This window comes from Lissotriton helveticus, chromosome 6 (assembly GCF_964261635.1).
Source record: "Lissotriton helveticus chromosome 6, aLisHel1.1, whole genome shotgun sequence".
Classification (NCBI taxonomy): Eukaryota; Metazoa; Chordata; class Amphibia; order Caudata; family Salamandridae; genus Lissotriton; species Lissotriton helveticus.
The window spans coordinates 1,759,046,839-1,759,062,775 of record NC_136067.1 but is presented as its reverse complement, the minus strand read 5'-3'; the positions used below and the strand labels follow the sequence as shown (position 1 = coordinate 1,759,062,775).

The 15,937-nt window shown below is 43.0% G+C and overlaps 1 protein-coding gene across 1 annotated transcript in view; it reads right to left on the bottom strand.

Annotated features, from left to right (window-relative positions):
- KCNK12 (potassium two pore domain channel subfamily K member 12) overlaps positions 1 to 14,914 on the bottom strand; it is a 482,429-nt gene extending 467,515 nt beyond the window's left edge. The window contains exon 1 of the mRNA XM_078647096.1: positions 14,572 to 14,914. Within this exon, the coding sequence (XP_078503222.1) occupies positions 14,572 to 14,914 (343 nt within the window). The remainder of the gene's footprint in view (positions 1 to 14,571) is intronic.
- Positions 14,915 to 15,937: the final 1,023 nt, after the last annotated feature.

The following is a 15,937-nucleotide window of genomic DNA, read 5'->3' as shown; positions in this document are numbered from 1 at the left end:
TCTAGGCTTTGAAGAACCTTTAGTCACGCTGCTCCGTAGACTTCACGACTCTACCTCGGTAGTCATTCGGTATGGCCCAGGAAGAGAGAAGACCGAAGCTATTGCCTTGACCGAGGGAGTTCGCCAGGGCTGTATTCTGGCACCGTTTTTATTTCTGGTCTATACGAATGGACTTGAGCAGTTTCTGCAAAGTAAAAATCTTGACTCTCCAAAAATAGATGGTATTAGAATACCCCTGTTGTCATATGCCGATGATACTGTCCTGATGGCCCTAACAGCCAACGGTCTTCAGGGCACATTGGATTCCTTTATGGACCACATGTCTGCATTAGACCTGAGGGTAAACTACACAAAATCTTTTGTGATGGTTTGTGGCCCTAAGGCAACAAAAAACCCAAAATTCATGCTGAATGGGCAAGAAATTGCTAAAGTGAGGGAGTTTAATTATTTGGGTAATACCTTTGACTGTAGATTGAATTGGGATCATCTGCTGGTGAGCCGTACACATCAGACTAGTAAATCAATAGAGGGACTCTTTCGCTTTGCAGCAAAATTGGGTCCGGAACCAGTTGCTCAAATCCTAACTTTATATAAATCAAAGTGTTTGTCAGGAGCCATATATGGAGCCGTTGTGTGGGGATATCAGAAGGGACCCAGCTCCAAATTTTGGAGAACAAATTTTCAAAGAGACTTTTATGCCTCCCAGTTTGTTCCCCAACAGCTTTTAGTCATAGGGAGGTGGGTATGGATTACTCATAGACAAAATCCATCTGGCACGGCTGCTCCTTTGGGCAAAAATTTGGACTACAGAGGAACTTTCTCTTTCACAAAAGGTCTTAAGGGAATTGCATGTATCCGGACAACGCTATGGCAATCCCTTGGCTTCGCTATGTCAAGCAAACCTTTAATAAACTTGGTATGATTGCCCTGTTTAATAACCCAGAAAGCATTGAACCAAACTTTAAAAAGAGTATAAAAGATGCCTTTGAAAATAAGCTGAGCACAGCCGACGGCCAAACAGGCCTATCGGATCAACCCGTTCTAAAACAGCAACAATTCTATCTTTCTTTTAGCAATCAAATCCAGGCACGCTTCTTATTACCCAGATTACGCCTAGGCACATTACACTTTATCGTGGCTTTCCCGAAACAGATGGGATGGTCTGTGTGGCTACCCCCCTGCATGTGTGATAATATGTCAAAACAATGCACATTGCACCTAATGCTCTTTTGTACACTATACAAAGATTTGAGGTCACGTTTCTTAAAACCGATATTAAAGGAAAATTCTATTCGTTCGCACTTAGTGGGTTTTAATTTTTTATGTTCATTGTCGACTCCTCGTATATGCATATCTGTTCTTAGCTTTTTTAAATCTGTTTTAATCATAAGGAAAAGATACGCAATGTAGCACTAAATGATTTCTTTTTTATGTATTGCCGTACTGTGGTGGTCGTTGCGAAGTTTTTATTATGTTTAATGTATGTTTATTTGTACTTTTATGGTCTCAATTTGAAATCGAATAAAGAAATCTGACTGACTGACTAGTAATTTTTACCCCTACGCTATCCAATGCTTTCCCTACGGTTGCACTCTCTGGAGTGGGAATAGTAATTTTTACCCTCCCGCTATCCAACGCGTTCCCTACTGTTGCACTCTCTGGAGTGGGAATAGTAATTTTTACCCCTACGCTATCCAATCCTTTCTGTAATGTTGCACTCTCTGGAGTGGGAATAGTAATTTTTACCTTCTCCCTATCCAATGCTTTTCGTACTGTTGCACTCACTGGAGTGGGAATAGTAATTTTTACCCCTACGCTATCCAATGCTTTCCCTACTGTTGCACTCTTTGGAGTGGGAATATTAATTTTTACAATACCGTTATCCAACGCTTTCCCTACTGTTGCCCTCCCTGGAGTGGAAATAGTCATTTTTACCCCTACGCTATCCAACGCTTTCCCTACTGTTGCACTCCCTGGAGTGGGAATAGTAATTTTTACCTTCCCGCTATCCAACGCCTTCTCTACTGTTGCACTCACTGGAGTGGGAATAGTAATTTTTATCCCTACGCTAGCCAACGCTTTCCCTACTGTTGCACTCTTTGGAGTGGGAATAGTAAGTTTTACTCTCCCGCTATCCAATGCTTTCCCTACTGTGGCACTCACTGGAGTGGGAATAGTAATTTTTACCCCTACGCTATCCAACGCTTTCTCTACTGTTGCACTCAGTGGAGTGGTAATAGTACATTTTACTGTCCTTCTAACCTACGGTAAAAATATTGTATATTTTAATTCATATTATCGTTATATATATATATGTATGAATTAAAAAATTAAATGTTATGTTTATATATTTTTAACTTAAATTAATTATTTATTAATGTTAAGGTTATTTAAGTATTTTAAGTATGTTTAAGTAAATTATATTTAATATTTTATTATTTTTCAATTACTTTTAAGACATTTAAAAAATTCGATATTTTGACTATCTATATTTTTTACAGCGATATTTTTGATTCAATATTTTTGCACTTACCTGTTTGGAGATAGGAGTTTGATATTTTTGTATTCTATATTTTGTTCTCGATATTTTGCTACATTGATATTTGTATTATCGATATTATGTCAGTGATCCAACAGAAGTACAGCATGCACGTCCATAATATTAGTTATTTTTTTTAAACTTTACTTTTGATTTTTGTACAACCATACATAGAATAATGAGACGGGGTGGTTAGTATGACACATACTAAACATATTCATGGGATACAATAAATGAGTCAGAACAACTAGTAGTCAAGACTACAAGTATGTAATCAGGGAGCAGAACGTGGGAAGCGGCTCATAAGTTTTGGATACAGCTATTACAGGGTTAACACACCTCCCCAGGAGAGGAAATATTCTGGCACTCCAGGCATTCCGGAGAGAGCAGCAGACATAGCCATACAAATCCAGTACCTTTTAGTTTTCCCAGCTCAATGCACAAAGTTTGCACTAAGCAGTCCCATTATTCTTCACCACCAACTGGGCGCTCACAGAGCTACCGGCTCGTTGTCCCCCTTATCAGTCACCGCCCTCTCTAGCCTTAGCTAAGAAAGCCTGATAGGACCCCCAAATATCTGTCGGACGGCTGCATACCGGCAGCAATTTGCAGTAAATATCTGATTGCGTATCTCAATACGCCATATCCATATGCCAATATTTTAATGTTGGGAGTGGCCCCCGATCTCAACGCAGCGCTATTCTATGCCTCTCAAGTAGCCAGCCAATGGCCACCTGTCACCTGAAAGCGACGGAGACATCTCTGTCGTAACCCAGCAACACCAGGAAGAGGACCGACTGTACACACTCAACAGTACTCTACCCAAGCTTCCCCAGCACTGCCTGTTAAAACGTCCACTCTTCCGGGCAAAACCAAGCCAAATGTGCAAACTCCACTTCCCTCTCATCACATCGGAGACAACAGGAGTTGTCGAGCAAACCATATCAGAACAGACAAGCTGGTATATAATGCACCCTGTTAAGATATTTGAAATGCTGTAACCTGTAGACTCTTCTGAGAAACAAACGTCATGACTGCGCAGCAATAGCTCCACTGCCTATCACTGATAGTGGCCCTAGCTCCCTCTGCCAGGAACTCCAAACCATTGTCATTCTTGGCCAGCATGCCTCTTGTGAGAATGCATAAAGTTTTGCTATAATGCGTGAAGGTGTAGTCGTTTGCAAGAAATGTGTTAATTCTGGTAGCTCTTGGGGCTTGAGTAAGCCCTCCAAGAGAGGGTCAAGCATTGTGTGGCCAGCTCTGAAATCATGAAACTGAGCCAGGACAGAAGGCTCATCGCTCTGGACACTGAGCTGCTCCCAATTGCACATCACTCCATCCTGGAAGAAATCTCCCATAGTCTTCAGACCCAATCCCTGCAACGCACTTCCATCCCCGCTCCCGCCCTAGGGTGAACCACATACACCACTCTAATGGAACAGGCGGTGAACAAAGCTGGGATCCGACCTGCTGTTCCAACAACTGATGCCAGGAGTAAACTGTCATGTTCAATGGATCAAACATATTGTAGAGCCGTACAGGCTTCGCAAACAGCGTCTGGGGAAGCGATAGAGGGCAGGAGGCATCTTGCTCAATCCATAGTTGTGGTGGGTCGCCCACGCCATGCCACCAGTAGAGTGTGAACATGCACTGCGCGGCCCGATAGTAGGCCTCTAAATCCGGGGAATTCAACCCTTCCATGTCATACGGCAAAGTATTTCTCCTCATTATGCCATCCTTGGGAACTGCATCCTTTTGGCAGAATCACAGGTTTACTGTTTTTACTAAATCTGGGATTGTGTCAGATTCCACGGGTGGGTGCAGGGGAATGCCCATGCGCCGCCCAAGGAATGTCTCCCACTATGAAATGTAATGGAACTCAGTGCAATCTGCTGCTTTGGGTTACATTTCAGTACAAAGTCAATCAAGGCGGCGCAATTAGAACCTTACGTTGTTTAGTAAATATTACTTAAGGACTTGCGTTGCCGTGCATTGACTTCCATATCTCAAAGACAGTGCTAGTCCTTCGACATTCTGGGCCCACGTTTTTGCTTTTTTCACTGACCTCAGAAAACTGTAAAAACTGTAACCATGGAGGTGACTTTCAAAGTACACCAGAGTCCATGATTAAACACTGAAAAAGCCCTTGTATTTCTTAATTCGTATAGGGGCGAGGCAGATGAACAGCACTCTATTGATATACTCTAATTGTAATCCATGGTAACCGTATCCTTGCCAGTGATTAATTGTTACACCGATAGCATAAATATTTACATTTTGCACAACAGCAAATAAAAATGTTTAGGATTTCTATCAAGCATTTCTCACTATACTCAGATTCCCAACCTTCTGCCCAATCTGTCTTCATTACTGACTCAAGTGTGAGGCCAAGCATGATCAACAGTGATTTATCGTGTACATTCAATGGATCACTGTGATTTGTCAATGGGCATAAAATACCTCATGTCTTTCCTCTAGAGGATTAGTGGCCATCCAATATTTCACTCCGTTAAGCCGGTTATTGAAGCATAAGGTGGTCGTAAATGTAAGTCCATGCAGCCTCAAATCAATCTTTGTCTGATCAGCATGGTATCTGAGGCAGAAAGAAGCTGAAAAAAGTTATTACTTAAATGATAGATTGAAAAGTACAACAGCCATCAAAAAACCTTGGGGAAATCCACATTTCAGGCTCACTGATATTGCAGACAAATGAAGAAGGTGTACTCCGGCATAACCGTTATTGTAATAGGGAGGAAACCAGGAAACAGCAATATTTTAACTCCAAAATATCTCACATAACTCAAAAGAATAGAGTAGTTAATGGTGTCAAATAGTCATCTAGATTCTGCAGATTGATATGCTGATGGATTGTGCGACACAAATGGCATAATGGAGCTGATTCCAGGGCAGAACATTCGACTGATAATGTATATAGTACATGCTATCAGAAATGGAGCTTACAAAAATGTTGGTAAAGCAAAGCAGTTGTTTACAAAGGGTCACTGCAAATCTGTCTATCAGAGGTGGATACAGAGTTGGCACAATTGATGATTCACAACAGTGGCCTTGTGAGTCCCGCAAACCTTCAAACACCACCGTGCTCACGCTAATGTATTCAGCACATATTGACTTTAGCAAGCGATACAATGCCTCCCTAGTTATACATTCATGCCCTGCTTCCATTAGGCAGCTGGTCTGACCATGCCAACAATGAGCATTAAGGCGCATAGTGCACCACCAATCAACAATTTTGGAGATGTCACCAACAAGAAGAAAACTTTAGCACCACTTCACCAAACCATATGACAGATTATACCTACAAGTACAAGACATGCTATGTTGACTCCAAGCATCAATCAATGCCAGTCTTTCCCTGGGCAGCAAGATACACACCATGCCTCAAACAAACAGCACGCTATAACTTCTGACAAATTAGCCAGCAATGGCGTGCCACCACCAAGCAGAACATTATACTGTGCTTCCACCAAGCCCTTGGGCAAACCATGCTTCCATTAATCTGCAAACCACACAATGGCATCATCAACCAGCAAATAAATCCATGCTTCCTTCAAGGAGCAAGACAGATCATACATAAACTTAGAAGCAAGTCCCACATTGCCTCCACCAAGCAATGTGTGATATATTGTCTACTACAAGCTGCAAACCATATCATGGCCCACAAAACAGAAAACTGTAACATATATCCACCACAGTAGCCCTCCACTTGCTTACAATATGCAGTAGCCATGCTCTATCATCGCTAAGTAGCGAGCCTCTCCGTGTCTCCACTAATTGCAAGCCTGAAAGATGGGATCGAATGAAAAGGTGCAGGGACATGAAGGAGTGAAGTCATGTTGAGCTTAGTCAAAGTCAGGCAGCCTATTATCTGCCAATGCAAATAAATGCATTAGCTTCACAAACTCTGATATCAATAGATTTTAAAACAAGAAAACATTTGCTTGTAGTGCTGTTCTTTCCTCATTCCTTAGTCACACACAGACCACATTTAACGGTAACTTATAGGGTTAAGAAACTTGCTGTAACCAAGTAGTTACCTACTTGTATCCTAGAAGCCTAGGGTATATTATGGATCATATAACTCAAGTTGTAAATACACATGTTACAGGGATCTGTGTGAGTTTAATCACTGGCCTGGTCACAGGCTTGAATGGTCATAAAATAGCTAAAAACCTTTATCCTCTTAGAGTTGCCTGACAATAATGAGTGTGATGTTTGGATACTACTAAGACAGCTCAGTGGGTCAATGGAATTGTTGCAGGTATTCTTGTGTACCGTGTGACACGTTTCAATCTTGATAAATAGCTCTATGGACCTCGTGCAGTATTAAAAACCACATTGCCTAAGTATTTCCGAATTACAAATCCTGCTTTTGGTTTTCAGTACCAACCTAGTAGATTTCCTGAACCTCTCCTAACACACTATGAAACTAGGTGTATGTTTTATTCAAATGTCTATACCTTAATGCTAGAATTGCTGATTGAGTGCTATAGAAATGTGTCAACAATTAACGGAGCCAATTGAAGTACAACAGTCAAGGGTGCATTGCCTTACAACAATTGTTTTTAAGTTATTTAAAGAGCTCAAGTCTGAAAGAAAATTGACCATTGCAAAAACCTGGATCAGAAAACAGAGAGTGGACAGAAAAGAAGGAAAAGATAAAAGAAGAGAACCGTAGGGGGGAGACAATAAGAAGCTATGAAATGTAACCAGAGGGAAAGCCAAAAGAGGCACAATCCAAATGAGAACCTAGCAATTAATATTTATTATAAACTATTAACATTGCTGGATATGGGCAATCTAAATAAGGAATTGTTCTGCTCCATCTGCTTTGTGTTAATTATCTGAAGCTGAAAATTGATTTAATCAAACTGATTTAAATATGGAATTGAATTAATTTGTTGAAACGATGTCCAGGAACTCCAGAGAACATATTACTTCTATTTTTAAAGCAACACAACTCAAAATCTTCAATTTGTTATGTCAAAACAGATCATCCTATCACCCCATTTAGTTTTTACAGAAACTTCACAAACTGAGAGACCCATGTTTGTTGCGGGGGTACATTGCAGACAAAATCTATGAAACTGTAGCTCCTCATATTGCTCCGATGGTGAGAACCCTATACTCCTTTATTCAAGATAACAGCGTTTTAGAAATGGATAAAAGTTGTACGCAATCTATAGATTTACACAGAACATAACACAAACTTGGCCGTTTCGGGAAAATCTGCAATCTATCTCAGACATTTTTCAAGTTCATTGTGAGATGACTTCGTTACTTTTTTACATTATTTTTTGTCTATCACACCACACTTTCCAGACACTAATGTGTTGTAGCCCCTGGTTTCACATTGACCGTGTTGTTTGCTAACATGTTCATGCGTACATGTTTGAAAGAGTTAGAGCACAGTGAGGACAATGGCAATTTTATGAACATGTGATCATTTTGGTGTTGTGCTAATTTGGAAGGTTGCAGTTGAAATTAGTCATAAAAATACACAAAGAAGTATCCAATATAATGCCTTTTTACTCACAATGGAATACAGACAATACAAAACGGTTTGTCTTAGTGTAAATGTATATGTTGAAGATCAATCACTTCAAACTAAATGTTATCAAAAGACCACAGCTGCCAACATTATCCTACAAGCTCAAGTTGGCCACACACCCAAATAGAAACAAACTATTAGTTAGTGACCATTCCTTAGTGATAGCTGAATTTACCGTGAGCACCAGAAATATGATGCATAAACGGTTTGCATGAAACATTGCTTTCTAGCTGAAGATTACCAATCCATTAACCTAGGGAATGTGATTAAGAAGGGCAACACCCTAAATAGGGTACTCTATAACGAAATATATCCTTATATCCTTGACAATGATACACTAGCCCATTTTATCACTAGATACAATATGAGAGTACAAATGTATTTGCCACTGTACAGAAACTCTAACATTTATTACATTTAGACCAAGACATAGCTTAATGTATTTAATCAAAAGCATCAGTCTCTTTAAGGAAAGCCAAATATGTACATGATGTTATTATCAGCAACCACCATTCACTGTATAGGTAGGTACAGGACCAACTGTGACTATCTTTACACCCAACCGATAGGATTTCACAAATGTGGAACATGAATCTGTTGATCCTAATCCATTGATAAAAATAATACATTTGGTACCAATTTAATGGTTAGACATGCAGCATTAATATTGTCATGAACAGTAAAACCCTGAGTTCTGTTATCCTCAATGCATGTGTGTCCTACACAATACATAGGTTGGACCTATGGCAGGCTTTGAAGACAACATTAGGACAATAACAAATGTTGAGGTGAAGTAGCCTAATGCAGTTTACCTCAGTAAGGAACATCTTAGTGATCAAAATAAAAAAATACATTTTTGAACACGTCACATGTGGAATGTAAGTGGAGAGGTGGTAACCATGAGCAATTGTTGCATACTAAATACACACCACCAACCATCACATTCTGTATAATATGGCTTAAGCACCGAAAATGAATTATGGACTTTCACCTAAAAGTTTGTTTCCTTCTTTTTTCAGAATAACCTCACTACAAAGCTGTATGTTAAGTTCATGGAGTAGCATAAATCTTTTTATAACATACAAGATGTTGACTGCCACATTTGCAGATTAATTGTATTAATGTTGATGCAATTGACTCATTTTCATTTTGTTGCTCAATATATTGGTAATTTAATTTTAATGTTTGAAGATTTCATGCACATAATTGTTTTGTAACTTAGATCACACACACATTTTTCCTCTCACAAACTTTCTGGTTGTATTTTATAACTTTTTGGTTTTGGTGCACAAGTATATACTGAAACTTTTTGGTAAACTTGTTACTCAGTGTGCTGACCTTCATGGGACTACATATACACGTGTGACTGCACAAACACCATGCAAGTTGGAACCATGCATCTTTTGGCTACCTACGTAAGTTTCTTAGTACTTTTATTGGCTCTTTATAATCAATATAATTGTTTTAGTATTAATAATATTATTAGGATAAGTGGTAACTTTGTTGACTATAATTTTAACATATGATTTATTATTCCAAAGACTTTGCTCATATGTGTCAAATGGCTGCTAATGTTATTGGTTAGGACATATTGCCCTTTATTTTTAATTCTTATAATGGTTATATGTGAGACAATGAAATTTTTTATTCGGCCACCCTCATTTTTTGCTGCATTTCATTGTTGACTTTTAGACGCTGCACACTGAAGCACTACTGTCAGAATCCCAGTGTATGTGCTATGACCCCTAAAACATGTAGAAATTGGCTAATGCCTGATTGACATGCTTAATTGTTCTATAAGGTCACAGTATATTGTGCAGAAACTGCACAAGAGGCATGGAAAGTTAAATGTCATCCATGGACTGAAGCACTTATTATGCCATCCACTACTGTGACAAGGAAAACATGGCTCCAGGACTACCATTATGGCCTGAAAGCTGCAGTTTAAACTACAGAGGGTCGCTCTTTACCTCAGATGACCATTACTGAAGGCTACCTGAGTAAGGGTGCTCTGAATGATGTCTTAAAGAACAAAGTGCATGCCATATGACAGTCACATGGTTATTCTCCACCCATTACTTCATGTTACCTGTTGGATTATTTGAAGGGATTGCCCAGGATTGGAGGGACATTGCCCATGAAGGCTGCCCTCAACCCCCATCAGGGACAGACACACGACTAAAAGGAGCACAGGAAATTGGGTATCTCACAAGGAGTGTGGGTAGTTGGGTCAAGCAAAGAAAAGAGGCAAAAAAGAAGCAGGGGTGTAGGGAATCAGAGGGAGAGAGATGGGGGGTACATTATGAAGGTTGGTGTAAAATAGGGGCTTCAAGGGAACACCCAAGGACTAGATCTAAAGTGGGTGCAGAGTCGAAGGCAATCAAAAGCAATTTGAGGACTGGACGGGTGTTGCAGTTGTGAGGCTCGTCATCCAGTGGCCAGATAGTCCTTGTTCACACAGGTGGGCTTAAACAGCAATTGATATGGCTAAGCAAGAATGTGAACCCTTCAAGAAGCTGCCCCAACAGACCCTGGTACGGTGGAAATGTTGTGACAAATGGATGGCAGGAGACCTGGGAAGGAATAAAAGAAGGCCAACACAAGGGGAGGCAGAAAAGGGGAGTCTGGAATGAGCAAGCCATGACATGAAGCGTGATAAAGCCAGACACAGGTGAGAGGCATATGGAAATTCTGAGGGCAGAGGAAAGGAAGTGGGCTAAAAGATGACTGGTCCAAGAAGAGAGGAAGAAAAGAAACACAAAAGGAGGTTCAATAGGGCCAGGGAAAAAGCAGAAGCAAATGAAAACATGGAGCGCAGGGACCAGATGTGAGGTAACGGGAGGGCATTTTCAACACAGGTGGAGAACAAGGAGCCTGCAAGGAACATGTCTGATGGGGATGGACAGTGTAGGAATGCAAAAAGGGAAATGGTGTTGGCAGGAAACTTGAGGAGGTGTGATTGGAAAAGCACTTCAAGTGTTAGTCATGGATGAACAGGGAACCAGTAGGAAGTCATACTGGAGGCCTAGACGAGGATTTGTGGCACAATCAGAAACATGGGGTGCAGAAAATGGGAGCGGAGAAACAAGGGGCACAGACAAAGGCCAGAGGACAGTCAGGAGCCAGGAAGGAATGGTAGGCTGGGCAGTGAAGCAAAGAGGCTATGAAATAATGTGGGGGCCTAGAAAAAACATCATGCTACTGGAGCAGTAATTGTGAGGCCAGCTTCAGGAAGTGCAGCAAAGGGAAGCCAGCTTGAAGAAGCATAGCAGATGGTAAGCCATCAAGGACTAGGTCCACTAGGGCTGGGCAAAGATGGAGGGGTGGCAACGTGAAACACTGAGTGCACTGAGATTGCATTGACGTCATTTAGAGGTCACCAGGGCTCGCAGCTGCGACCCCTGGATTGCCCCTTGTGACCTCTGGAGATGCCTTTGCAACCCCTGGCCTCATAGGTGGAAAAATCAGTGCCAAGAATACAAGGGCAGCTCGTCTTTATGGAAGTCGGTTGTGGCTCCACTTTCCTTGTTTTCTGTAAAAAATGTATTACAGTAACAGTGAATAATATGTTATATTCACTGTTACTTAATAAAGGATGGATTACAAATAGCTGGACTATGTCCCTCCCTGGCAGCTAAGGGCAGCAAAACATGGTTTTAAATATATGTTGTATGTGTTCTTGAGGAAGAGAGTGAGTTTAAGTGCGAGAGAGTACATGTATGTGTGAATATATTTGTATGTCTAACGATGCAAGTGTGTGTGAGTGCACGTAAAGGCTAAATGGCATGTGATGTCACTTCCGCTGCCCCTGGCATGTTGGTGAATTTGTCAGACTTCACTTGGGATTTTTACATACACACACAAATACAGACAAAATCACACACACTTTCGTGTCTGTTTTGAAGGACTTCAACATTATTATTTTACAAAATGTTGAGTTTTAAGTGCCCCTAACATTACGCACTCTTCTCCCTTTCCGCTGTTCCGTGGCCTCCCCAAGCCCTGCATCTCTTGTGTTGTATTTTAACAAGATATCCCTGCACGATTGTTAAAAAAACTAAAGCTCCCCTCCGACAACCCTGCTAATTGAAACATTGTGAAGGGCGGAGTAACTTAATCATACAGGAATAACACTTGCTAAGTAACAACATACTGTAATTTATCAGCATAAGTAATATCCAGAGTGCAGCAACCCCCCTTCCCCAAATAAAATATCATGTGATCCTGCATGAGATATGTCGCCTCCCTTTCTTGGGATCCATATTCTTACTGCAGGGTAAAGTGTGGTTCATATGCCCTTGCACCGTCAGAGGAACGACCACTGCCACACTGGAGGTTCAATCTCGAGAGCGGTGGCCAACACTAACAGTCTGGAATAAAACAGCACCTGTCCAGAAAGGCCCATTCGAGGACGCCTGTACGTCTGAAGCACGTCTGACAGAGCAGCTGCTCGCGCACAAAGGAAAGACGGCCCGCGCGAGGCGGGTGCAGTGTGACTCCTGCGTCTAGCAATGCGCCAAAAGCTGCTCTGTTTCTCTGCAACAGCCTCGTGCACCCGTATGTAAGCACGAGCACCGGATTCCAAAGCAAGGCTGCGTGCTCCTCGGCTTTCACTGTCCAAAAGTGGAAAAGATGCACCCTTTACAGCAGTCACCTAAAAACGGGGCAGGTCACTAGCAAAGAATAGGCAGTAGAGAGGGGTGCATGGCGCGTGCCCCACGTTAATGTTTTTTTTTAAAGATGTGACAGAATAAAACGTCAGGGGGGACAGTGAGCACTTTACGGTGGTAAGTAAGTACTGCTGCCTGAGGTTGAAGGAAGGCTTCGTGTGCACTGAGGTGACGGGAAACTATACTCACCCGTGACTGGTGTGTGAGTGCACGCGCAGCCTGCATAACAGCAGGCGCGAGGGAACGGCTGATGCATTTATATTTCATGTTGCTTTCTTTGAAAGGCCAGGTCTCTGCGATGAAATGCGATAAGAAACGCCATTTCGATTTGTGGCGTGTCTTTAACCCACACAATGAAACTCAGTTGCACTGTCCCACACAAGAGGCTGCCTACATACAACATCGCACGTCAGATCGTGTGACGCCCCTATGTCTGCTGCATTCACAGCCAATGGGTATCAGACTGTCTCAGCGGGGTCTACGTTATCAACCGCAATGCGAAGACCACCATGAACTGGGAGCGTTACTTTGTGAGCAGAATCCGACTGACCCAGCGGAGGCCAGCGCCAGGCGGCACCATCTCTCACCCGAGGCTCGAAGGCAGCACGCTCCGCAAAGCTTTCGACATGCAGAATGCAGATAGCTATTTATAGAAGGATGCTGACTAAACCACCAAACACCTTGAAACTTCTTTCCGGAAAGTGTGAAGCAGCAGAAACATCGCACACCCTTAACACAGTGACTTGTTTGAAAATATGATGCATTCCCATTGGCTGCCTGTGTAAACTTCAAACCTCCGTCACCATAACAACTTGACACATGTGGCACGAAAAAGCCTATTAGTTCGATAATCTTTGTCTTTATTCACTGACAATATATATTACATACAGGTCTAGACACATATGCATTCTCAGTATACGTTTAATATCATCAGCTTGTCCGTTCATGTAAATGACATGCACGTTACTGTACTTTAAAACATTTCACAAGTGGAAGCCAAGGTAAGCTTTGCGTCAGCGATGATGAAAGCGTATCTGTGAGAAAGTGAGTGAAGAGCTTTTGGTTAAACCGGAAAAGACAGACAGACAGACAGACAGACAGACAGACAGACAGATAGACAGACAGACAGACAGACAGATAGACAGATAGATAGATAGAGAGATAGATAGATAGATAGATAGATAGATAGATAGATAGACAGACAGACAGACAGACAGACAGACAGACAGACAGACAGACAGACAGACAGACAGATAGATAGATAGATAGATAGATAGATAGATAGATAGATAGATAGATAGATAGATAGATAGATAGATAGATAGATAGATAGATAGAGTGAGTTTAAAAAATGGAAGAAACAGATGGGGGCTGAAGGGAATTTGAACAATCGACAGAGTGAGGTTGCGGGAAGAAAAATAACACAAAAAAATAACAGCGGGGTAAAAATAGAAAGTGAACAAGGAGAAAGAGGGAAGTCTGTGAGGAGGGGAACGAGTTATGGAGAGAAAGGCAAATGAAGAGCGAGGAGCGAGAGGGACAGAGAGAAAGGGGTGTTTCAGTGAAGCAGATGTTTGAAAAAAAATACGCGTTACGTAACACACGTGGAAACCCCAGCGGGGCGGCCTCTCTGCTGACAGTACGCCTACAGAGTATCTGAAGCCAAGCTGAGTCCCAATTAAATACTTTAAAATACTCTTACTATCACATGTGCTCTCGAGAAGCATACATATCCCCAAAACAATCAACTCCACACGATTGTGAACACCGGAAACAGAAAAAAGAGACCTTACCAATAGTGGACACGACAGTCCCCACGAAGTAGAGTGCCCCGGTGAAGTCCCATCGCGGCCGCAGCGCGTCCACCCTGATGCCGGCCGCCATGGCTACCTCGTACTCCCGCAGGAAGGCGCGCAGCTCCCCCGAGCTGACGTTGAAGCTCCGGCTGAAGTTGTCCAGGGTCCTGCGCCAACGGCCCTGCGCAGTGGCCTCCGAGGGGCTCTCGATAGTGGAGAAGACGGTGGCCCCCACCAGCAGGTAGAGCACGATGAGGAGGGCCAGCAGCAGGAAGCGCCCGTTGTCCTCGTTCAGCGGCAGTAAGCAGCAGCACTGTCTCGACCTCCTGAAAGACATCATCCAAAGTTCAGCACCAGCGCTTCGGGGGACAGCGGACAGCTCCGCGCCGGGGGGAGTGGCATTGGAGGACCGGGCGGGTCACTGGCTCGCCTTTAAAATGAGAGCCCCAGCGCTGCAGGCACTGCTTCCCGGAAGCAAGGAGTGCGGGGTGAGGGCTGTGCAGGCAGCGGATGGATCTGCACCCTGCGCTGCACACAGGTGTGCTCCGGTCGGGTCCCCAGGGGAGGGCAGCAGGTTCCCTCGCGTGCGCTTCCGCAGACCCAGCCGTCCTTGGACAGGACGAGAAGAGAGACTGCCGGGCCCAGTCGGGGCTGCGCAGCCGGCCTCTCAGCGCTCACACCCAAGTGGTGCAGCGCCTGTCTCGCCGTTTGCGCCTGGCCCCATGCTGACCTGCGCCACCTCCGGAGTCCGCTTCTCATCACCCCCCTCGGATTCATCAACAGACAGACAGACTGCTCCCTCGTGACGGTCTCCCGCACTCTGTGCTCAGCCTCAACACAGCTTGCATCTTCGGCTATCCTGCGGCACTGTTCGGTGACCGCACACTTCGCTGTGCACTTGCACTGACACTCTGTGTTTTTGTATCCAGAGCTGTTCAGCTGTTATCAACGCTTACACAACAGGAAGACCATCCCCAGATGCCGAACTGCGGGCATGCCGACGCGCCGCTCCATCTGTCAGTATGCATGTAGTACTTGAAGATTTTATTCCAAATGTAAGCCTCGAAGGGCTGACTTTTCCAAGCCTTAATGTCCAAAAAAAAGACGCGCATTTGCAATAACTGCGAATAAGCTCTAATTTGGTCGAATGGTGATCTACAGCACACGGAAAAGAAACACAACTTGGTTTAAATGATCTTAAGGAGCAAGTGATGAAAAACATTTAGCAAAATACAGAGCATTTTTCTCCATATGGACATCCATCCCACCTTAACACAGGCACTCTAATATTTCTTCTGTCACGCCCGTTTGCTTATCCATAAATCCGTCCAGTCATCCATCGATTAATGCATCATTCATCCAT